At 40.3% G+C, this 25656-nt stretch overlaps 1 protein-coding gene across 1 annotated transcript; it reads left to right on the forward strand.

The window, feature by feature from the left end:
* The first annotated feature begins 1362 nt into the window (after nt 1-1362).
* On the forward strand, nt 1363-25656 carry CHKA (choline kinase alpha). The gene is made up of 12 exons (XM_010562574.1): nt 1363-1706; nt 5781-5892; nt 12970-13023; nt 17185-17298; nt 17918-18051; nt 18327-18431; nt 18804-18862; nt 20497-20584; nt 21523-21631; nt 22992-23098; nt 23440-23521; nt 24237-25656. The coding sequence occupies exons 1-12, from the start codon at nt 1363-1365 to the stop codon at nt 24294-24296; spliced, it is 1368 nt and encodes a 455-aa protein (XP_010560876.1). The 3' UTR covers nt 24297-25656.

The raw sequence follows: 25656 nt of genomic DNA on the forward strand, positions 1-25656 counted from the left end.
TTACTACTCATATAAGACGAGGCGATATAACATATTAGGCAACATTCTCACCCCCTCTGGCTGCAGGAGGGCAGCTTCTTCCAGCTGGCTGTGACGTCACTGCGCCGACACTCCTCATGTGCTGTGAAGGACTGGAAGGCAGGTGCTGACGTTCCCTGTAACAGGAGAACGTCTTTCCACCGCCAAAACTAACAAAGAAGTTCAACTTTGAAGCACTGCATGTGGGAATTATATTTCTTCTTGTAGCTTACCTTTCTGTTCAGGCATGATTTTCTCCTGAGCCAAGAGAGGTCAGTTTACCATGTAGCCCTCACACATGATAACTAGTACCTCGGTAACTTTCTGTAAGAAAGAGAGTTTAAATAAACATATTGTTGATTGCTGTAACCCCCTCTGTACAGCACAGAGATTTCCCACCGGTTTTCGTGGCAAGTCCCGGAGTGAATGACGCGTTACGGAGCCTTGGTGCGGCCGGCCCTGAGGGAGCACCAGCCTAATTGGACACCGCGTAACCAACGACGCAAGGAAGGCAGCTGCAGCGCACAGCACGCCCTGCTCCGGCCAGCTCCCTCCCTCCCTCCGTCCGTCCGTCCTCAGCGCTCACCTCCGGCTCAGCGCCCCCACCCCGGTCGAGCCCTCGCTGTGGTCCGACCCTCCCCCGTTAAATCCTCCTCAGGCTTTAAGCGGCGGCCGCCGGGCCGAGGGGGAGCGGCGGGCACCGAGGGGGCGCCCGGACGCGGCGGGGCCAGGGCTGAGCCCGGCGGGAAGGGGAAGCGGGGCCCGAGGGGCTCTGACGGCCCGGGCCGGGGACAGGGGGGCCAGCTCCCGCGGCCGCGCCGCCACCGCTGTGAGGAGCAGGGGGGAGGGGTTACCTGCCGCGGCGCCCCCCCCGCCCCGAGCTGCGCGCGCCGGTCACCGCGACAACCGGGGGACGGCCAATCGGCGTGCTCCTTGCCCGCCCCTCGCGCACGGGGGGCGGCCGCGGCGGCGCGAGCGAGAGCCTCGTGCTCCCTCGCGCACCAATCGCCGGGCGCTCCGGGAGCCGGGAGAAGGCGCGCGCCCTCCTCGCGCTCGCTGGCAACTTCTTTCTCCCCTCCCCGCTCCAGGCCGGAGCCGAAAGCCGGGAGCCAATCAGGACGGAGGAAAAAAAGCGTGAGGCGAGCGGGCCCGCGTGCCGAGCTGCCTATAAAAGGGGGGGCCGGGAGCGAGCGCGCGGCTCACTTGCCGCTCGCGCTGCCCGCGGAAGGACGCCCGCGAGGTGAGGGCGCCAGAGCGCGCGAGCTGTCGCGCCCGCCCGCCCGCTCTTCGCCCCAACGGCCGCCGCGCCCCCGCCCCGCCACCGCCGCCCTCCCGCCTCACGCGATGAAGACCAAGTTCTGTAACGGCGAGACCGACCCTTCCCCGCTGGGGCTCCTCCTCGGCTGCAGCTCCGGCGGGGGCGGCGGCGTCCTCCCTGCCGCCGGGCAGCCCCCCTCGCCGCTTGCTCACGCCGATCCCGAGGGGAAAGACCCCGTCGCGGCGGGCAGAGGCGGGGGCGCCACGACCCCGCCCTCCGCGCTGCTGCTGCCGCCGCCGCCGCCGCCGGCTGAGGAGGAGCCGTCGCTCGACCCCCGAACGCGGCGCAGGGCGTATCTGTGGTGTAAGGAGTTCCTGCCGGGGGCCTGGCGGGGGCTGCGGGAGGAGCAGCTGCGCATCAACCCCATCAGGTCAGCGCTGGGGGGGGGGCGGGGCCGGTGGGGCGCTGGGAGTCCCAGCCGCTTCCTCACGCAGGAGGTGCGGGAGATGAGCGTCTCCCTCTTTTACTTCCTTTTTTTTTTTTTTTTTTTGTAAAAAAAAAACCCTTCCTATACTTGCTTTTCTGGGCGGAGGGGAGCAGGCTCGCTGTCGGGTGGGGAGCTACTGCGCATCCGCCTCCCGCCTTCGCTCAGGGCCGCCGCGGGTGCCCCCGCTCCGCGCACCGGCCGGCGGCGGGGGAGTTGCGGCTGTCGGCGGGGCCCCCCGGCGCCGGGAGTCTCGCCCGGGGCGGGGGGGGGGGAAGGCCCTGGGTTCATTGTGCCAACCCCCAGGAGAGGGTGGTGGTGCGAGGTGGCTGGTGCTGCAGCGCGGCGGCAGCGCCTGGGCCCTGAGCCGGGGAGGGGCCCCCGACCTTGACGGTAGAAGTGATGGAGCCGGTAGAAGCGGTTGCACGGAGTGCGGAGCTCCCTCCGGAGAAAAGAAAAGAAAAAAAAAAAAGTGCCTTTTCTGGCGTGGCCCTGACGCTTCCGAAGTTCAGAAGTTAGCAGGTAGATGCGGTGTATCAATGACGTGAATCATCTTTTGGCATATATAGTAACAAGTACTTGTGACTCAGCACGTTGGCAGCAGAAAATGTAATTTGGGGATGTTCTAGAAGCCGTATGTAATGCGTTTGAGGTCCTGGCCTTCTTTGCGGAATTAAGTAGTCTATCTTTTGTATCAGTCCTGCATGCTAGCTAAGCCAGTGTCTTAGCTCAGAGTTTCATTTTTACAGATTTAGTGTCTTAGTGCTTGATCGTTCTACCTGATCAAATGTGGAGTCACATACAGTTTCAAAGGATATGATTGCCAGCTTTTCCCCTTGAGCCCTGAGCTTGCTTTCCTAGAGTTTATACTTTCGTTGATAACACAAAATATATGCAGATCTACCCCCAGTTAGCTAAGAGAGCATAAACTGTTGACAAAGCTCTGATATATAAAAGTATGATCAAACCCCATCATGCTCATTTCTAAATGTATTTTAAAAGCCTGATAGAAAACGAGTAACTCACTGAAAGCCAGTGCAGATAGTATTTGTATTTTTAGATTTCTTGTCATTATGACATGATCATAATGAGTTTATGAAGGGTGAGATTTTTTAGAAGACTGATACTGTTCCTAGACAGTAGACTAGTCTGATAAATTGTCTGTAATCTGACTTGCTTAATTCTGTTTTCATCCTTATTAGTGTGTACTGCTGACTTTGGTACTTATTTTCCAAAGCCTTAGGTTTTAGCACAGTTACTCTTGCATTTCTTGGAAATTTCCCCTTGAGATACCACTTCAGAATGGCTTGATGTTTCCAGATTGTGAGGAAGAGAGGATGGGCTGAAACTTAAAAAAAAAAAAAAGTGTAAAACCATGCTAATTGGCAGTTGCATTTATTTTGGCAAAAGTCTTCTCACCTTTGTTAACTATGAAAGGTGCAAATGCAGCATCATATTGGTTTGCTGATTCTAGTCTTGCAAAAGTCAAGCATGCGGTGTGCATTCTCCAGTGTGTCAGCATTGCGATTTTGACTGCATTAGTGCAAATTGTGTTCATGAACAGCTGTTAGGTAGTTGGTATCATCAGATGAAGGGGTCTGGTCCTTACTGTTTGAGAGCAAAGAAATAGATTTGCATCTAATCAGAATGCAAGTATATAAGCACATCTAACTGCTGTGGCTGTGATTTGGGGAAATCTATGGGAAGCTTTGAAAATAGGTGACCCTTTTGGAAGGGCTTACCTTTAAGTCATTTGTAGCAGTAGACTAACTGGTAGCTTTATCTGTATAAGAGTTGAGATATGCCCTTTTGACCCTTAAACAAGCTGCTGAGTCTACTGACCTTTCAGGAGAACAATACCTTTTATTAGACTCCTGTGTGGATTTCCTTGATTAGAGGTAACTTTTGAAGTCTTAAGTGCACAAACTATAGTGAAACTTCTGTTGAATGGAGTTCAGCCTCAGTAAGATACTCCTATTTGGCTGGAGTGGCATAAAAAAAGAAGAGTCTCTGGGGTTTCATGCACCATATGCAGGCTGAGCATGTGTTTAAATAACTGTACAGGATTTTGAGCTCTAGTCTGGTATTTTTTGTAAAGTGGGTTTCGATGTGTTTAGGTCTTGTATTTTAGTATTGATATTTTCACCAAAGTCTACATCAGAGTCTTAGAAAAGGTGGCAAGTGTTTTTCAAAAAAACCTGTCTAGCACAGTTTAGATGAAGCCAGGAATGTAGCTGGTATAACTAACCAATGTTCTGGTTGCATCTGAATAGTCTGGCTTTGCTCTTCATTTGACACCCTTTCCATCTGTCTGTTTTTTCTACCTGCTCACCTTCATGGTTCAAAGTTAGTTCATATCTCTTGTCTCTAAAAATCCTTTTTTGGATGCCTGCCAAGCCACCTGGTTCTCTTCTGTCTTCTTTCTGGAGTGTATTGTGCAACTGCTGTTTTAGCCTATATTCTTGAGATTTCTTTTTTCCTTCTCAATCGTTGACTTTGGATACGTAGTCCAGCCCTTCTTCTCTGTATCATCTCCCAGTAAATACATACAGGTCATCTACTTCTTGATAGCCTTTTTCTCCAGAAAGTCTTTACTACTTCCCCACTGAGTTGTAAGAGAACCCAGAAAAATATTTGGAAAAGCATTGAGAGGTGTGTAAAGTTAGAACGAAGAGCTGCATTTTAGCCACTGCATTTTGGATCTGCCATGGGTTCTTGGAATCAAAGCTCACTGCAAGGTAATGTTAAATACTTATGTTTTGGGTGTTATGAAAAACTGCATTATTTTGTGAAGGAAATCACAATGTGACAGAGCTACTACTACCTAAATTCTAGAGTTACTACAGTAAGTTATGTAGCATGCTACAAGTAAAATAACTTATTTTTTAAATCTGTGCTACCTCATCCCTTTACTGTTAGCTACCATATTTGGATTGTATCTGTTTTTAAAAGTTCTTTCTTTAGTGGCGAGACAGACAAGCTTTTTCAGTAGAGCTGATTTACATTTCTCTTTTGCAAGTACACCAGAAGTTTCAGTACTCTTTCCTTTTACAGTAGAGGAAGAAGTAATAGGGAAATCTATTGCAGAAGAGAAATTTGAAAACCTCTTAATGAACATATTGATAATGAAGAGGGTGCAGAAAGACAATGTAGTAAAGAAAATGTGGGTTGAGTAGACTGGTGTTCTTAGTGGGCTACTAGAAATCAAGAAACAGCTTCTCTAATCTAGTAACTACCTAGCTTGATAAACCTGTAGAAAACAAATGCTGTCACTTTTTCGTGTAAGAACGCTCTTGTAAAACTGTAGTTATATGAAAAGCCAGCATGCTTGTATAACCCCTGAATGGTTGAAGCATGGGCTCCCTAGTTTGTGTCTTACCTGATAAGATTCTGAGGGTGACTTTAGTTTTGACAAATACATGAGCAATTTTTTTAAAACAAAGAAGGGCTTTAATTGCAAATTTCAAAATTGAAAACGAGTCCCTAAGAATGATAGCATAAGTAAGACTTTCATCAGTGATGCTGTAGCATAGGTATTCAGGTTAAATCTTTGTAGCTAATCTTTGTAGCTTCCATCCCAGCAATACAAGCTCTTAATTCAAACTGAGGGGTTTAGACTCACTGCATGTTTTTAAGTTTATTCTGCTGTCTTCTTGCTTGTTTCTGCAACCAAGTATATCTGGCAAGTCTCTAGCATCACTTTCTAGAAGTCCTGAAAATAGTTAACAGCAGTCTGTCTTGTCTTCATTGCCTGTTGCATTTACATCAGTTTGTTCATACCTTGAGCTGTAATTTGGATCAATAGATCTTGATGGTGAACTATATATTAAGAAGCACAAAAGTGCCAATTTTTTTTTTAAGCCTTACATGTTATGGGTTATTAGTAGTGTTGGAAAATTTGCTCATGTTAGCATAGATCAGTTAATCATACTAAGGATGATTAGTGCGCCTCTAATTTGTAGAAAACAAAACATGTATGCTCATCCAAGTTAGCTGATAAACTTACCTTTCTCTTGATAGAGGTGGCCTCAGCAACATGCTGTTTCAGTGCTCACTACCTGATACCATTGAGACACTTGCAGATGAACCACGGAAAGTTCTCCTGCGCTTATATGGTGCAATCCTGCAGATGGTGAGTACGTAGAGTGCTTTGGGAGTGGGAGGGTTTCTGTAGCTTAATTGTAGTATGTTTGGAGATCCTCATTTGTGACACACTCAAGTGTGTGCTGCTTTATCCTTTTGGGAATGTGTTTTAGTGGTAGCAGGCTAGATTGTTAGCTTAAAGCAGTTTTCTTTATAGTTTGTTATTGTCTAGAACTTACACTCCTTTCTATACAGATCCTGACTGGCGTATATCAGCTGAAGGCTCACTTGCTGTCCATTTGATCAGTAATGTTTTGTTTATGGTATTAAGTTTGGACCGTGGTGTTTCAGGAAAGTTACTAAAGTTTGCTTCTGTACGGTATGTAGGACTTTGACATAACTAGCAAGATTGCAAGAGACTAAACTGCTTAATTTTAACCTTGGTATTACTTACGAATCTCGGAGATTAAAGTTGAAGGTTTTGTCAAACTTGTACAGTGCTCAAGCATTTTATTAGATCTCATGGGTAATTGTGTTGCTGGAAAACTTGATCTATAGTGTTAGAATAAAAATGAAGCACAAAATGGAAAAAAAAAAAAAGAAGCAATCTCATTCCAAAACATGCTTTCCTAAATGTGTGATATGCCTTGTAGCTGGCATAGAAGCTTAGCCAGATGTTTGTCGAAATCTTCTAATGTTACTTCTCTTTTATTTGGTTAGTAAAATGTAAATAGCACTGAGAATTGTTAAACCTTAAGAGAAGTGGTTGGCAAATCTGTTTAAAATTGTGAGGTTTAAAATCAAGAATATTTTGTAAAGGTGATCTCTTTTAAAGCTTACAGGCTATTACCGTAGGACTGTACAGCAGATCTTCTCTTACCCATCTCTGCTAGATACTTGATTATATTGTAAATAAATAATCATAAGTGTTTAACCTTATGAAAAATTGTAGCTTCATAAAATTACATTTGGGTGTTGGCAATTGTTTCTATTTGACTACAGTTTTATTCGTTAATTTGATATTTTCCAGTACTCAGTCACTTGCTTTGAACAACTGATCTGATATCTGCAGGAGATTGACTGTTCCTGAAATTTCAGCCCATTCTTCCTGCTTCTGCTGCCTTGACCAAACTTACCATTAAGAATCTCATTGGATACTGTCACTTAACTGGCTTTAAAGTGTTCTTTTTATTATACTTCGTTAGGTATTAACTTTCCCATGGTAGCAAACTTTACCAGAAATATGTAAAAGATTGCAGTGGTTTGAAATAGCATGAAATGCTTGGCTACACCACTATATGTGTGTTGGGAAAGTTAAACTGTTAAACAAGAAAAGTGTGTAGAAATTCATCAATTCAAGCTTAAATAGTTTTTCCTTTAGTTTAAGGGAAACCAAAAGCAAAGTGAAAAAACTGGTGAGAAACTGTTTTCAAAATGACTCCTAGGGTTGATGCTAAGAATTTTTTTCAGAATTATTAATGGCTTTAATGTAATGCTGACTTAATATGTAGAAGGCTTGAGTAGGAACATGGGCTGTAAAACTGCTGTAGTGGTAGAGCTTCCGTTGCCCAAGAGCTGTGAAGAAATGTGGCCTTTCCCTTATATTTCAAAGGAAAAATAAAATAGACTCTAGAATTTGGTTGCCCTCCTCTTCCCTCAGGACTTTTTTTTAACTTGCCTTTTCTGTGCCCCTATCTACTGAAGAAATCAAAGTAAAATTTTGGACTCTAAAATCAGAAATAATTCGCTTTGAAAATTGAAGGTGTGTTCATAACTTTCTAACCTTTCTACTCTTGGTGTTGAAGGATCTTTTGAGATGTCTAACTTCCTTTATTTCCGTAGTGGCAGTGAAATGACTGCTCTTGTTGGTGCAGTTCACTAAAGGTTAAGTAAGCAGAGAAAGTCCCAAGGTAAAACTTTCAGATTGCATTGAGGTTCACAATTTTTGTCGACAAACATTTGTCTCTTCCAGCCCCTCTACCTTAAATGCAAGTTAAAATATAAGCAAACTGTTTTATTGGGGTATTTTGAAAACCTCACTTAGGATTTTTATGAATTTCTGGGTGGCATAAGGAGAATCTTCTGACAAGCCTGTTAAGAGGGAGTAATTTGATATTTTTTAGTAATGTTGCTTAAGTTTAAAGCCCTATAGAAATTAAGGAACACTGCTTAAGTAAGTTGAGTTTTGAGACCTTATGCTAAAATCATGACTTAATTCTTAATGACTTGATTGTAACTGCCACTGGGTATTAGTAGTTACCACTTGTTTGTTTGAGCCTTTGTAGCATGTTTTAACTCTTGTCCATTTTACTTTCTGTTGAAATTGGAGCACAAAACAGTGATATCAGCTCTTCTTATTCCTTTACTGTAAATACTATAGATCTATAGCAATCTGCACCAAATTGTTTTATGTATACAAGGTTAAGTTAAAATTTTGAATAGAAGTGAAAAATAGACACATGGTACTAACTTAATGAATGATGCTGGCACCATAATTCTTTGAGCCACCTTTTAAAGGAACCTTTTTTGCAGTTTGAAAATAGCCCCAGTTTGCTTATTATCAATCTTGGAAGACACAAATGTCAGTACATGAAACTCATCCAATATAAACCATGCCAGTTGGCTAAAGCTGCCACACAGGGAAGGCTTTGTGCCTTCCTCTGTCATAGCTGATATGTTTAAGCCAATTTTTTGTATGCATGACTGTTTTGGGGGGAGTTGGGGGAGATGAACTGAGCTGGCTCGGCCATTATTATGAATGGTCGCACTGGCATGGATGTTTAAAAATCAAGGACTTCTCTTGAGTATATCCTTGAGCAGAACTTTTTTTTTTAAGACAAGTATTTGTGCTTGTGACAGGTTAAAGTACTAACCACATTAAAACTCAAATGTTTGAGGCACAATGCAGATATGTTCTACATTGAAAAAAGGGAAATGCCTTACTCTGCTTCACTTACACTTGCTCCAGCTTAGTTGCTAAATGTAAAGGGGAGCATTGAAAGTAAAACATCCTCATGACAAAATACCTTTAACTGTTGGCTATATCAGTGTTAAAACAACTGAAACAAAAGGTTCTCCAACAATGTGCCATTTAATGTCCAGGCTCTAAGATTGGATTTCATATGCAGATAACTGTAGTGTTTCTACTTAAATTCAGAACAACCAAAACTTCCCACATCTTAGAAATGCTGATAGGATTTCAACATAAGATAGCATTAACAAAAAAGAAGCTCAAATTAAGGTGAATTTCTTTGAAGTTCACCTATCAAAAGGTAACTTGGGGATTGATTCCCATTCTTTTACACGTGTCAAAAGAACCTTGAACTCTGATTCACTGGGCCTCTGTTACTTTGCAACAGCCAAAACAAAATCTTGTATATAGATGAGGAAAAACAAACCTGTATACCTAATGTTCCTCTCTAGTCTCTCGATTTCTATGTGAGCAGACGCAAAATAAGTATAAATGGTTGCCACAGTTCTGTGGTAAATCTTTTTCCATACCTGCCTTGCTGCCTTTTATTTTTTGTAACTAAATAAAATGCAGACTGCTGTGTAACTGTAATTATCAACGTCTTCTGTGGTTGTTGGTGTCCATGTCTGTTTGTAGCATGGAGTAACTACAAATCCCTGGCACTGGCAGACGGCTTGAAAGAAACCAAGCACCTCTTATGGGGATATATTTGTGTTGGGTGGAGTTAAGGGTATTCTGGGGGTAATGTACCACTTTAGTTGTATATGCATGTGTTCTCTGCTGCAGGCTTGCCCATGCGATCGTGCCTAGAGCACTCTGGTTTCCAGGTGACAGACACGATTCACGGTATAGTATGAGATCTCTGAAGTTGGAGCATTCTCTACAGCTTTCATTTTCTTTAGTAATGGATTTCATTGTTTAAAAATAAGCCTTAAGGAGCACCAGCTACTGTCTGTGCATCTGAATGTTTACAGCAATAACAAAATATCAAAGTACTGCCCCTTCCTTTCCTCTGCTCCCTCATAAGAGAATGGTAACTTGAAATGAAGAGGATTAGAGATGTCTTTGTGGCTTTTGTAGGGCTTGAACTGGAAATTATTCTTCACATGCTAGATTCTAGGACTTCAGCAAGTTAGTTCCTTCAGGTCTGGCAGGGATCAGTGATCAATGGCAGATTCTTAGAAGCAGAAACAGTTATTGCTGAATCTAAAAATGTTTGTGTTCCCATATGCTGAAGTTCAAATCGATGTCTTCCAACAGCTTCTAGAATTAAGAAAAGTTTCCCCTGCATAGGTTGCCTCTAACCTCTCAGGCAGTTCCTTGTGATGTTGTAATTCCTTGGGATTTGAATTCCTAGGGATTTGTCTAAATCAAAGTATTGCAGTACCTTGAAGTCTTGAAAACTACTAAAGCTGAGTAAACTCAGAAAAATGGAGTTATAAAGCAAGATTTAAATTTGTGAGCAGAGCTAAGGCTTATTTGGGGGGGAAAAAAGTTGCAAGTTCCTTCTCTAGACAGAATTCTTCTGTCAAGCATCATTTGGGATTTTTTGATACGGAGCTCATCTTCCAGTTACAAGAGAAATAAATTCAGGGCATTGGAGAGAAAATGATGAAGAACTCAATTTTCTTTGCCAAACTGCCAGATAAATAAACACTGTCTGGTCATCTTTTGATCAGAGATTGGATAATGTGCAATGTCTCCCATTGTAAGGTTTTTGTCTTGTACCTGAAGCTTCCTGCCTTAAAATCAATTTACATGATCACAAAGTAGATTCTGTAACAACTTCTGTTGTCTCTATGCATATAGCTGTCCTCCCTTACTAAAATTGTATTGAGCATTCTTAATCTGCTTTGAGAATAAAACTTCCCACAATAAAAGAAGCACTGAACAAATATGTAAAGAAATCATAAAGATGTAGAACACATGCTAATATTTCCATATAGAGTGATTAAAAACCTCCAGCAGCTATTCAGTCATTCTCTTATTTGGGTAATTTAAATCTCCTCATTGCTGTTGAAGTAAATAGCTCCCAGAATTGGACATAAGTTGGAGTGAGCTATTAGAGTTTATGGAAAAACTGAAGTTTTGATTGGTTTAGCCAAGAACACATGAGCTAAACATGTAGATCAAATACTTCGTGATATGAGATGTTTTACTTTGAACCACTGTTCTTGTAGGCAATTGTGCAGTCAGAAATCAAAATCCTACCACCTTAACATCTGTTAAACTCTTAGACTTAAACTCTTAAACTTCCGTTATATAAAACTGCATCCTGCTTACTTCATTCTCCTTGACCATGTGTACTGGAGACTTTTCTAATTCTAGGCTGAGTACATGGCCACTTGTGAAGACTGATCCTCTCCAAGCTCCCATTCATGTTTGCAAGTTATTTACAAATTACTTTGTATTCATTCTCCTCTGGACACTAATGCTCCATGCTGAGGGAACAGAAAAGAGGAAGGGATGCTGCAGAAGTCTCCTTTTCTGATGACTCTGCAATACACATCCCTAACTGTCTCTTTCTAATGGCACAGTAGATGCCATTAGGCTATCTCCAACACTAATTTGAGGTGGACTCAGAACTGGCTAGCTCTTTATGCAGTATGACTTCTGGAAAGTGGATGCCAGTTCAGGTTCTAGGGAAAAGCCTAATCAGCTTACCTTCTGATGAACTGAACCATTCTGAGAGCACCATTAATCAGGAAAGACTCCTGGATGGTGAGTAACTTTCTGACTGTTCAAGAAAAATCTGTAAGATGCAAGAGTGGTATTGATGTAGGACATGCTTGTTCAGAGAAACCCTCTGTAAATGACTTTAATACTATTGAGTAGTTGCGCATTTAGCTTTAGTGAATATGTTTTGACTTTATTCATTTCCTTGAAAGGAATATAAACTAATAGTAGTTTTCATATTGTTTTGTTTTAAACTTATCCTAGTGGAATGGGAAGTGCTTGCTGAAAGACCATCGATTCATGTTAACTATACTTCTTCTGTAGCTTCTGAAATACTGTAACTGCATAGCTTGTGTAAATCATTAGCTTGTTGTATTGTACTTAAGGCAGCTGGTGTTGCTTAACTGTATCCATTAAGTTCATATTTCCACCCTTGTTTTGGACATGTTAGAGCTTTGGAACAGAAAGGTATGCATACGGTCCTATGAATCAAATGTTTTTGTTGAGAAGGTGGAGATGCAGGCTACCTTTATGGGCCTCTAAAGCTAGTCTGGTTTAAACAGTCAGCAGTGGAATTGCAACATAAATAGCAGCCACAAACTGTCGCTAATTCTAAGCAAATATTTGCTTTCTCTTCTCCTTACCTTCAAGCCCCTTAAAGGACAAGGTTTTTATTACATCTTGAATTTTAAATGTGCAGCTTTATTAAAAGCATGTGCCATTGAGGGTTTAGTTGCTGAGGGTATGGTTTGATACTCTGAAACTGCTTTATAATGACTGTTAACAATCCTAGCACAATACATTATGCATGGAATTTGTTAAAGTTTTGCTAGTATACTGCAGTTCTTACTGAGACATCTTTAGCTTACATGGGCAGTTCATTTGCTGTGCAAATCCAAGATTTTTCTTCCAGTGGTACATTGTACATATAGCGTAGACAGCATACTGTAAATAAGGAAATTCTAGTCACAAGAAATTTGGAAAATAAGGTAACAGAAAAAAGCAACTGCTTTGCAAGTTTTGTAACATGCCTATTCTAATAGTCCTTCTAAGGCTTTTACGTAATCTCTGTAATGTCTCTTAAGTGCTTTAGCTGCAAGAAGAATACCATCCCAGATCTCATGTAGAGGGACTTAATTTTCTCTTAATTAAAAATGTTCCTCTAAGCTTATGATACATTGAAATCTTGTTTTATAGTACTGGAAAACAATAAAAACATACCTGAAAATCAGCTCTCAGGCTATTTACAGGAGCGGCTTGGTCTCAGTGGCACATCCTTTTGAAAGATTTTGGAATTCTTGAAGTAGTGTGGTGGCCAGAGGTCAGATGGATGCTAGTGCTGTAGCTGTCACAGATCAAGACAGTGTTGAGACATCTAGTTAATCGTAGCTGGCACTTCTACTCCCTTTGTTCTGGTGGTTGCAGGTTAATCATGTTAAATTTCATCTTCTCATTGTGTTTGCTTTTTCTCATTCATAGAGGTCCTGTAATAAAGGAGAGTCTGTACAGTCTCAGAAGGAAAATGACTTGCAAGTGAGTAATTAAGTTTGCTTATTTCACAGAATTTTATAGATGATAAAGAAATGTAGTGATCCTCCTTGTTCTAAACCAGTAGTTATTCCAACTGGGCTGTTTCCAGAAACTGTAAACAGTAATGAAGAAAAGAAATCATATTTGCTCATAGGAGTAACACTATAATGTGAGTGTCTGTACATAGTTTGGAAAGATTGAAGCATTCTATGTTAACAAGAAACAACCCTAAATGCTTTCTTACCATTTCTAACATTGGTATCAGTACCACTATTTCTAACACTAGGCTGCTCTTTCTTTAGTAGAGGAAGATCAGTACTCTGCTTTACCTAATCCCTATTTTATAGTACATTGATGGACTCTTCTGAGGAAAGTATATGGAGCTGGAGAGAACTTCCTCTTGAACATGAAGTGTCTCTGATAGCATTGTGCTTGGATCACTGTGTTCTGCATACTTTAAAGTTCTTGCATTTGGACCATTTCTGCTCATGCAGCATAACGTTTAGCTGAGTGTAATTTTTCATAGTCATCTGAACAGAATTTGGTAATCTAGATTTCTACCCTGGCAGTATTTTTTTCCAATAAGGGATAACATTGCAGCATGTTAACCAGATGCTTTGCTTGTTATTTACTATCGTTTTTCAGCTCTGTAATGGTTTTGGCAGTTACTAGGGAAAAGTACATCTTACTTGTTAAGTGCTGCTTTTCTTCCCTTTTATTTTCTGCCTTCTGGGAATGCCATCTGAAACAGTTCAAGCATTTGATTTTTTTTTTCTAGTGAGTTGAAACTGGTTTTAAAATTTTTGTTGTTGAATAACTGCCTTTGAAGTTTTGTTGAACTTTGAGTTAAGTTCACTGGAACAGCTTCAATCAGTTGAACTGAGACTGAACTGAAAAATGTACTGGTTTGATTCCTCAGTTTTCTTCAGAGATTAAAAATGGAGGTGGCTTGATTTCTGCCCTGCCCCAATCCAGTAAAAAAAAAATAATCCTAAAGTTATAAAAGAAAACAAAAATCCAAACAAGCCCCATCCTGGTGCCAACAGCTCATACAAGTTTTGCAGTTCAGGAAGCAAGGTTTTGATCTTCAGAACTGTCTTTGTTGCCTGAAAATAGTGATTCTGTGCTGGTAGGTTATTGTTTTCTGCTATTAATCTCATAGTGCTGGAACTTCACTGTTGGATTGGTATACTTGAGAATTCCTGTCAGGATGGATTTGTTAATTTTCTTGAGTCTAGGTAAAAATTGTAGGTACACTTGAACAAAGGAGTTAATATCATCCTTTGGAGAGAAGAAAAACCTCTGCATAATCCAAAAATGTTCTGAATCACTAGCAAAAGCATTGTAGCTGTTCTGAGCTGCCTGGTGTTTGATGACTGTGACTAGAGATGGGATAGTCAGGTCATAAGGTCTTTTAACTGGGATTATCTATGTTTTACCTTGGTTTTGCTATAGTTAGTGGCAACTTTCCTCAAAATACTAGTTTCATGTATTTTTATAGTGAGCTTTTTGTTGAAGCAAGAATAAAGCAGAAGAAGCCTCAGTTCCAGCTGGTATAGAAAGGCTTTTGATCTCTCCTTGCCTGAATGGGAGTTGCATGCTGGAAAAGTTTTGTAAACAATGTTTATAACTCTTAGTTTTGAAATGCAACATTCAGCTCTAAGTATTTGTTTAAAAGTGTGAGTGGTCAAATCTTCTCCAGAAGCTTGTTTTAAATACAAGTGCTCGTGGTTACATCTGTTTGAAACTGATGAAAATGGAGAGCTTCAGAGCTTAAAACAACAGGTGGCTGTTTGGCAGTATAAGTATATTGCAAAGTATTTGAAGGCATTGAGATATGTAATTTACTTAAGTAAATTCTTGATGCTTTAAAAAAGTCATCAGGTGAACATTTAACTGAAGAGTTACTTAGATTTGTTCTGTGTCCATATGAAGTAAGCTATAAAATTTTCTAATGTCCTTTAGTAGTTTATTTCCATGCCTATACTTGACGGTAGTGTGTCGAGTGGAGACTTGCTAAAAGGTCCATCAGGTATTATGAAGGAGAAGCCTTTGTGCCTGAGATCCACAGATGGTATTCTTCCAGAGCTTTCATTGGACTTGTTCTCAAGTGACCATTCTGTTACAGTAGAGGAAGTTCTTTTGGTGCTCTAAACTTTTTTGTCTTTTAAGAGTCGGGCACCAGAGCATTCAAACATGAATATTCTTATGCTGCTGCTTTTAGATAATACTTGCCTGTAACTTTAATCTTGAAGCAGATCTTTCATGGAGAAATGCAGTCATCCTTGTTAACAGTGCTGTCACAGAAGTTTACAAACTTGCAGTTGCATAGTTGTGGGTTATCTGAAGGTTCTAAATTTTTAAGCATGTCTTAAAGGACTAGGGCTAGGCAGACATGTGGCAGAAGTAACGCAGAAGTGCACTGTTGAGTAATTGGAAATTTCACTATTTCTAGTTGTCACTTCTGATGCATTAAGGGACATCTTAATGAAGAACATTTCTTTGGCACTTGCTGTTATCCAGGTATCATGAGTTGTTTTTTCAGTAAGATGTGAAAACAAGGAACTGACATCTCAATGGGAACAGCTGACAGGATTGCTGTAATCAGACTTTTAAAACACCCTGGTGTTGTACAAGGCACAGACAAATTCAGTATCGGCTGTTAATGGAGTAGACATTCAGTAACCTGTATCTAATTGCTTTTGGTGCTTGGCATTAGGCTTCAGAGCTGAATTGAAAAGTTCAGATCTGTGGTGGCGAGGGCAAGTTGCAATAATTAAAAGTACGTATTTTTGGTGCCTTAGTTCTGCTTGGAGGAGTTGAGATGGAAAAACAGTGGAGGACATGGATGCAATACATTCATATGCAAATCATCTTCAACTCTCAATTGGTATTCTTGATGACTCTTACTTTTTATTGACGTTAATGCTTCAGGACATCGTTACATGAGTCTTTCCTACACTTCAATATGAAATGCCAGAATTTCTTGAAGCTGCTGAAATAATGTGTAGGCCAGTAATAAAAACTTATCAATGGAACTGCGTGAAGCATACTCAGGAATGGAACTTGTATAGAGTGAGTTATTTACTGTCTGAGACTGCAGTGACTACAGTAATGCACAAGGCTCTGTAGTCTGAAATATCTGAGAGCTTTCTTAATTTTGTGCTCTTAATTCTTATGCTTTTAAGTGTCATGGGTCAGACAGAGAGGAGTTGCTCAAAAGTAGTCAGAGGCTTAGCAGACCTCTAGGATTTGAGTACAGCTGGATTCTGGTTAACATAGTTGCCAGAAATAGTGATTTATACTGTGGCTTCTCTGTTTACTTACAGCTAATCTTACCCATCAAGAAAACTATACTTAGTGATTTTAACTGTATTTGAGATGTATTTCATATTTCTATTAATTTTTAAGGAGTCATTAAAAAGCTGTCTGCTTGTGATTGTTGTGGACTGAGTTTATTGATGTAAGGAAAACCTTGAAGAAAAGTTATTGAAACTTGAGGTATGTTTAGAGGTAGAAAAGAAAGAATGTTCATTCACACACACATGCTTCTTAGCAGGAGTTTAAATTATTCTGTTTCCTTAAAAAAAAAAAGAGAAGATCTAAAATGTGCTTAATGGAAACAAATCCTAAGTCATTCTTCTAAATGAAAAATTGGTTAGTTCAGTCATTCACTTCATTCACTTGCATAGTTAAAATGTCCTTTTGTGAGGCAGTGTTCCAAAGTGTGTTAAAATAGCCAAGGATAATATTTATAGTTCCTGTGCTGTGCTTCAGTAGGATAAACTCCTTCAGGAAATGAATTTGCAGAGTTCCCACAGGTTAGGGAGGAGAGGGTGTTTTGTTTTTTGTGTAGTTTTGCTTTGACCTGGCCCACCAACAGTACCTGTTAAGTAATACGTATTTTCCTCCCCAGCTTTAAACTTCAAAGCAAAATATTTGTATTGCTCCCATGCTAAGTACGAGTTGTTATTAGTCAAGAAACTTTGGTTAGTAAAATGTTGAGTCTTCTTTTTAAAGCTAACACTAAAATTTCTCCCTTTGCAGCAGTTTAGCGATTGTGCACACCTAAATTCATTTCTGTGCAAGCACCAACTAACACTTTAAGTTGTTTGGTGGTTTTTTGGGGGTTTTTGTTTTGTTTGTTTGTTTGTTTTTTTGTAGGGGGCAGAAGCCATGGTTCTGGAAAGTGTTATGTTTGCCATTCTTGCAGAGCGAGCTCTTGGCCCAAAGCTGTATGGAATCTTTCCACAAGGGCGACTGGAGGAATTCATTCCCGTAAGTCCTGTTCATGATTAGTTAGTGGGCTGCTGGTAGCTGTTTTAATTGATCGTGACAAGAAGGTCTCTGGACTGCCTGGAAAAGCAGGGATGTGGGAATGGAATACTTGGCAGCCCGTAGTAATTGCTAGCTGTAATTTGATGCGGTTATAGTGGGTGTTGGAGAGCCCAAATATAGCTCTTGCCAGGGAGAGATATCTAAAAACTCTTCAGCAGAGACTAATAAATGAAGATAAAAAGCCTGTTAGATACCAAACATAGCATTGGAAGCTATGGAGTAACACTTTCCTTTAACAGCAACAAGAGCAGATGCTTTTGATGTTCTTAAGTATTTATACCCAATCTGCTTTGAAGATATTCTTAGTGTGAGATGTGATATTCCCCAGGTCTTGATCTAGAAGAGAATTGACTTAAATCATAAGTAAGCTAGACTGGCTAACCTGGCTTTTTCAAAGACAGCAGTTTTGTAAGTTCATTTGGGATGAAAAAAGTCTATTGCTTGAGTAGTGTGCTAGTATTTTATACTATACTATATAGAGACAAATGCTAGTGTTTGTAATTAATCATGCTTTTGTAATTAATTAACTGTATTTTAAGAATACTGTATTTTATTACAGAGCAGGAAGCTAAGTACTGAAGAACTAAGCTTACCTGACATATCTGCTGAAATAGCTGAGAAGATGGCTAGATTTCATGGCATGAAGATGCCATTTAATAAAGAACCTAAGTGGCTTTTTGGAACAATGGAAAAGTAAGTTACACAATACATAGAAGTACAGGGAAAAATGTGGCCTTTTGTAATTTTGATAAGCAGATCATTCTTCCTGAATGCCTGAGAGCACAAGCTCTCCCTGTACCCAGAAACTGTTTCATAGTTACTTGAGGAACTTAAATTACCTTGAAGAATAGTAACATTTTTAGTAACTTTTTTAAACTTTCTTGATTTTTAGTTTAAATGGCATCTTAGTATGGGAAGACTAATGTACTTATTGTCACAAATGCTGTACTGTTGTCTCTATTTAACAGATATCTAAATCAAGTGCTGAGGATTAAATTTACCAGAGAGTCCAGAACTAGAAAACTGAACAAACTCCTCAGTTACAATCTCCCCCAGGAAATGAAAAATCTAAGGTAGGCTTATTTTGTCTACCACTATCTTCCAATTTGCACAGTTTCAGTATGAATTTATATACTTGTTCAAACCCTTTATACAGTATAATACCCTATATTCATTTTACTTTACAAGTTGGGGATTGGTTTTGGTTCTGTCACCAGCCTGAGTCTCATATGACTATGAATTGATATGATCAATTGCTGATCTGACTTGCTGATCAGTGAAGTCCAACTTCATTGTCCTGATTTTGGGCTCCTAATTGAGAAAATAGGGTCTTGCTAGAAATGAATAGCGCTTCAAATTCTTACAACAAAATCCATTCTTTACTTGGAAGTGGAACTGAACTTGGTGATTTGTTACTTACACAATCCTGTATCGCTATTTCCCAGAGCTATGCTTGAAGCTACTTCATCACCAGTTGTGTTTTGCCATAATGACTGTCAAGAAGGTAAGCTGCTAATATTTCATTACCTTGTTCAATGATGCAGTATTAAGCCTTTTCTGGTCACTTGTTTGCTTTCTGAGAGGTAGTCACATTATCCAGGTATTTCCCTGGCAGCTGACCTGAAACAGTAGCCTGTGCACTCCCAGTGTGCAACAGTTGCAAGGCAAAGTGCATTGGCTTCAGCAGCCCTTCATGCTGATTAAGAGAATGTCTGGTATCATAACTGGATTAAGCCAAGCATGTACACATGCTCTGTTAGTACAGGTCAGTTGATCATGAGAGCCTTGGGTGTTTTCTGGTAAGACCGTACCTTTCTTAGCTGTCTGCAATATACATCATCAGGGTAGGATATACTTTAGTCCTTTTAAAAGAAAGATACAGAAAAAGTACAGTGAGTGGTAAAAATGGAGACTAGGGTAGTTTGACTCAGCAGTTCTCAGCTTGCTCTGGTAAGAAACATTAGGAAAACCTTATCCACCTTTTTTTAGTGTGCTCTCTCTAGGAGTCATGGTGGGAGTAACAATTTTTCTGAGCCAGTTCTCTAAAGAGATGAAAAGAAGGCAGGCCTGAAGGTGTTGTATATGCTGTGTTTGTGCTCTGTGTCACCTGTACAGTGGGTAAGCTGGGCTGAGCTGGAAGGATGCTATACTAGGACTATATGCGGGGCTGTTTTGTTCTCGGGAGTCCCAGCCTTGTTAGCTAAGGCTGAGTAACTGGCCTGGAAGAGGATTGCCCTGGAGGATAGGCACATAAGGGTAGGTAGCAGAAGGGGGAAAAAGCCACTGATCTGAGGTCTGAAGAGCTAGCTCAATAGTGGTGGAGTCTGAGGTCTCCTTGCAGTACTGGAGAAATCAGAGCATGATAAGGCTGGGGCAACCTTTGGAACCTAAATTTCCAAGGCGGGGAGTGGGTGGGGGTCTGTGAAAAACTGCTTGTTCAGTTGGTGCAAGGGTGTGGCATGGAGAACAGATGTACCTGTGGAGAGGGGACAAACTATTGCAGACATTGAAATTACTCTGGATTTATTTACTAGTTGGCACTTGACAGAGGCAGACTTGATGTCTTTCAGATTAAATGTAGTGACAAAGTGAATTGAAAGATAAAGCAATCTCCTTGTTATAAAGGAAAAGGCTGAGCTTTTCTATGGGTACTGGTTGTGTTGCATATTAGAATAGTAAAGTGATCAGCCTCTGGCTTTCAGGCTGCTGAAAAGCAATTCCTGTCCCAAGTGCTGTGTGATCAATGATAGTGCTATGCCAGTATGAGAGAAGCTGCATAATTTAGATCTCAAGCTGTGGAAAGAAGCAGTTTGGAAAGGGCTGCAAAGGCTGACAGTGTCACCTGAGTTAGCTGCAAGCTAAACACTGGAGAAGCAGGACCCTTGGGAGAACAAATCTACCTCTGCCTGTACAGAAGAAAACTTTCTTGCTTTCAGCTTTACAAGGTTTATAGTATATATCTCAACTTTCAATGAGCTGGTATACAGCCAGTGCAACTTGGCTTTTCCTATCATTGTTCTGCGCAGATGTAAGGGATAACTGGGATTATCTGAACAATGTTTCTTAAGATACAGTATTACTTTTCTGTAATTTTCCTGGGACTTTATTGAATGTGCTGTATTATCTTAAAATTTTCAGGTAATGTCTTACTTCTGGAAGGCAGAGAGAATTCAGAAAACCAAAAGCTGATGCTCATTGACTTTGAATACAGCAGCTATAATTACCGGTAAATCACTTTATTCAGCAGGAAGGTGTATTACTTTCTACATGCTACAGTGAGAGCAAGTACTGCACTGCTGATTATCTGTCTATTTTAGTGAATTGTGTTCTGCTCTATTAGTGGTGGACAGCAAATATAACTAGGAACAGCTCTGGTCCTGATGGTGTTGAGTATAGGCATACAGCAGAGTCAAAGTTGTTGGAGCTCCTTGGTTGTCCAGACTAGAGGACTTGTTTATGCACAGTGGCTTCTTGCTTGCATGTCAAAGCATGCAAGCAAGTGGGGAGATGAGGAGAATGGTAGATTGTGTGTGTACATATGTATGTGGGGCAGGTTTGCTTTTGCTTTTTTTTTTTCCTTCAGTCCTTTCAAATGGCTATCTTATCTGTGCAGATGAGAGTAATCTTAGGGTTTTTCACTGCATGGTTACACATAATGCTTTCTGTTCTTACCTCATTCATCTAGTACCTGTGTTTAAGGGTGATCTAAGTGTGTGGAGTCATTGGGATAATTTAACATTAGCATAGCTGGAACATAATGGAACCCTGAATTCCAATAATGTAAAAGTGGGATGTGTTAAATACTTCAAGTATGACCTCTTTGTCTGCAACAATGCTAATGTTAGAGGTGCATCTGACTTTGTGCCGAGATGTAGTGCATACTCAAGTATTTTAACTGTCTCCGTTGGCATAAAACTTGGTAGCAAAGTCTAGTATTTTCATGTAGCTAGTAGCTTTCATTTTTAACTGCCCATCTTTACTCATTGATTTTAATAACTTCCAAAAAAGTTGTATTCTAGTCATCAGTTCTCTACTTCCTTTAACAAAACTGCAGTGAGTTCTAAGTAGCCTTGTGCTTTTAAACTTGATTTTAGGTTTGCTTAAGCAAAACCAGATTGCTAGTATGCAAATACTGAGGTACTCTGTCTTTTATCTCTTTTTCAGAGGATTTGACATTGGAAATCATTTTTGTGAATGGATGTATGATTACACGTATGAGAAATACCCATTCTTCAAAGCTAGTGTTCTTAAATATCCTTCAAAGAAGCAACAGGTAAGCACATAAGACATAATAAAATGCCATTGTCCACAGTCTTTCAAATCTTAGCTCTCTTTTCCAATTCTGTTTTGGATACAAGGGCATGTAGTGATAGGACAAGGGGTAATGGCTTTAAACTGAAAGAGGATAGATTTTGATTAGATGTAAGGAAGTTCTTCACTGTGAGGGTGGTGAAGCACTGGAACAGGTTGCCCAGAGAGGTTGTGCATGCCCCATCCCTGGCAGTGTTCAAGGCCAGGTTGGATGGGGCTTTGAGCAGCCTGGTCTAGTGGAAGGTGTCCCTGCCCGTGGCAGGGGGGTTAGAACTAGATGATCTTTAAGGTCCCTTCCAACCCAAACCATTCTATGATTCTGTACCAAGACCTTCCCTCCATGACTTCCTTAAATACAACACTTCTTGTAATCCTGTCACAGTTTAACCCCAGACGGCAACTAAGCACCATACAGCTGCTCACTCACTCTCCCCTCACCCAGTGGGATGGGGGAGAGAATCAGGAAAAAAAAGGTAAAACTCACTCATGGGTTGAGATAAGAAAGGTTTAATAGAACAGAAAGGAAGAAACTAATAATTATAATAATAACAATAATAAAATGACAATAATAATAAAAGGATTGGAATATACAAAACAAGTGATGCACAGTACAATTGCTCACCACTTACTGACCGATGCCCAGTTAGTTCCCGAGCAGCGATCTGCCCCCAGCCAACTCCCCCCCAGTTTATCTACTGGGTATGATATCACGTGGTATGGAATAACCCTTTGGTCAGTTTGGGTCAGCTGTCCTGGCTGTGTCCCCTCCCAACTTCTTGTGCCCCTCCAGCCTTCTTGCTAGCTAGGCATGAGAAACTGAAGAATCCTCAACTTAGTATAAATGCTACTAAACAACAACTGAAAACATCAGTGTGTTACCAACATTATTCTGGTACTAAATCTAAAACATAACGCTATACCAGTTACTAGAAAGAAGATTAACTTTATCCCAGCTGAAATCAGGACAAGTCCTGACTACCTTTTCTTTAAAATAATAGAAACTTCATAACAGCTATTCAGGATAGAATATTTACTCTGTGCCATGTAGCTACCTACCACAAAAAGTCCAGTAGTTGTGGACTGCAGCTGTGAAATTAGTTGACAGTAGCAAAATGTTGTCTGTTGTCCTAATATTGTGGCTTTTCTTAAACCAGACTTCTAAGCAATTAGTAGAACCACCATTAATCTTAAAGCTAACTCCAGCACTGTTGATGTTTGGAAAAAAATAAATGAGAACTTATTAAAAGGCCCGCCTAGTTCTGAAAGAAGCAAATATGTCTTGAGACAAAGAGCTGTAACTCTGTTGTTTACTTGCCTTCCAGCTTCATTTTATCTCCAGTTACCTGTCTGCATTCCATGATGGCTTTGAAAATCTGAGCAATGAAGAGAAGTCCAATCTCGAAGAAGAAGTGTTGATAGAAGTTAACAGGTAACTTGTCTTTCACAGCTGTACCTTGAAACTTCCACTGTGATACCTATACTTGTATACCTCACTGGGTGGAGAAACTTCTTCTAAGATAGATTATAAGCTATTTATATATGGAAAAGAAAAACCTCTCCATTGTAAACTTTAGATATGTGGTATACACTATTAGTGGAGTAAACAAAATACTACTCCATGGGGAAGCTAATGGAATTATTTTTATAATGTCATAATTGAAGAAAAGGTGTGGACATCCGCAACCTAGGGAATACTATTCTAACAGGATATTGAAATAAGGTGTTGTGACTTAGCTGGGTATTTCAATAAACATAGCCTTGTAATTTCAGGTTTGCCCTTGCATCACACTTCTTCTGGGGTCTGTGGTCTATTATACAAGCAAAGATCTCATCCATTGAGTTTGGTTACCTGGTAAGTTGTTGAATCATAGTTTCATGTAACTAAAAATGTATATTCTATTAAGTAACCTGTGGTACATTATCAGAAAGTAAACGAAGTGGCCCCTTACAGCAACTAATATCTTCTAAGTGGAGTAGAACTTAAAATCAATTTGTTACTAGTTTGTGCTCTTTCCTTAATGTAAAGAACATCAAAGATTGTAAGGTGGGATGATGCAGTGAAGTGTTCTTGTGCGGTAAGAGATCCCGTGCAAGAGGAAAGCTAGCATGCAGTAAGTGGGAATTTGGAAATAGTCAAAGTGCCTGTGTTGATATTCAGTGTGCAACAATATCGATGTCAGGTAGCTTGTTGTACTTAAACAGATCAGTCTAACGCTTGGTACATGTTTAGTGTGCTGTAAAGTGATATAACTTTCAGGTACACTGAGTATCCTGCAGGAAGTGTTGCAGAAGCCATCCTTTTTAGTGAAATCCTGACTTTTTTAGTTCCTGTTTTTTCTACATGCTGGTAGCAGCTAATAGTGTTAGGAAATAAGATTAGAGGAAATTTTAAGAGGCCAGAACACCTCTGGAGAGATTATCCTTCCCAAATAGAACTAATTTAATGCATTGAGATGATGGATTAGGAAGGTAGCACAGTTAATACCTTCATTATGCTTCCCCATCCCAAATAAGAGAACTCAGCTGTGTTTATTGTATTGAGTACTGAATGTCCCTTATTTCTCCAGGAATATGCGTTATCCAGATTTGATGCATACTTTGATCAGAAGAAGAAGCTGAAGGTGTGAATGTGGGAGGAGTGGCCTGTTGGTTACTGTATGAAGAGGGCAGCTGGACAGAACTTACACTGTGCTTAGGCTACTGTATCTCTAACGAAGGTGTCACTGAATTCCAGTTCCTTGGAACGCAGGTGTACAGTACTGATGACTGTATAAAAATGACTTGTTTACAGTTCCGTAAATACTTGGAATGAGATTGGGAGGCAAAAGTAAAATACAACAGTGCAATATCTTTAAATCTCTTTGATCTAGAAGGTATTTTATATTATGGGAGAAGCTTACAATTAACTGTCAATACCACATGTATCAGAGCAAACAGTGTTACTGTGAGTACATTTTCTAGAGGGGTGTTTGCATTATGGTTTATGTTGTAAGTGGAACAGTTGTAAAAGATGATTCATTGTAGATGCTGCCTCTTAATGAGAAGGAAAAGTGAAGGAGACAACTGTTAAACTGTGAAATAGGCTTAAAATCTTATGGTGAGATTTGGTTCAACATGTCCCATGAACACTATCTTCAAAGCTGCTGATATGTTACACCACTTTAACCATAAAGCAACTAAACACATTGAAGCAGTATGCTTTAAAGTGTTATCTACACATACATGAATGTTTCTCTTAAGCTGGTGTGCCTGTGAAGTACGAATGAACTTTGAACTGGACATTCTGAAGGAGTTTGTCCTGAACTGTTCATTCCATGCCCTTCAAGAATATGCTTTAGCCCAGCCTGGTTGTCTCTTAAAATGCTGTGTCCTGCACAGGGGGTTCTGTGGGCTGGCAGCACTGGAAAGAGTGCCTTGAATTGCTCTAGCAACTCCCCAGATAACTGAATTGGCATTGACAATACTTGTAATTGGAGCCCATCTCTCTTCTTGTGTTGCCACAGTATATGGCTGTAAGAAATAGTAGAGCCAAAGACTGCGGAGAACACTTCAGGAAATTGCTGTTCTGCCCATCCAATGCTTATGTGGCTTGGGAGGTGCTTTTCTTGCACCTTCAATTTTCATCATGTTCCAGCAATCCAGTGAAGTGGAGTGTCTTGTGGGGGGAACAATAATGTGCATATTGAAACTTGAGTATAATCTGTGTACATGTCATCTAAAGATTTCTTTAGATTTTTGGGAGCTTGTTTGTTTTGAATGTTATTTGTTTGTGCTTTCTAACACACTGTATTATAAATAATAAACTTCTAAGTCTACCCTTTTTCGCTTGTATAGCAAATACTGTTTCAAGCAGCTGAAAAATGCAGCATTTCATGTACTGTATAGCATAACTTGTAAAAGCTGTCATTTTATTCTCTAGTATAGAGAATCATTTTCCATACACTCAGTTATTAATACTTTATAATAAATATAAAGCACTTAAAAACA

The sequence above is a fragment of the Haliaeetus leucocephalus genome, unplaced genomic scaffold (genome assembly GCF_000737465.1).
Source record: "Haliaeetus leucocephalus isolate CR32 unplaced genomic scaffold, Haliaeetus_leucocephalus-4.0 Scaffold161, whole genome shotgun sequence".
In the NCBI taxonomy this organism is placed as follows: domain Eukaryota; kingdom Metazoa; phylum Chordata; class Aves; order Accipitriformes; family Accipitridae; genus Haliaeetus; species Haliaeetus leucocephalus.

Coding starts and splice junctions, on each gene's coding strand:
- CHKA (XM_010562574.1), top strand. CDS start 1,363: ATGAAGACCAAGTTCTGTAACGGCGAGACCGACCCTTCCCCGCTGGGG. Junction 13,024..17,184: donor AGAAGGAAAATGACTTGCAA/GTGAGTAATTAA, acceptor GTTTTTTTGTAG/GGGGCAGAAGCCATGGTTCT. Junction 18,432..18,803: donor CAGGAAATGAAAAATCTAAG/GTAGGCTTATTT, acceptor GCTATTTCCCAG/AGCTATGCTTGAAGCTACTT.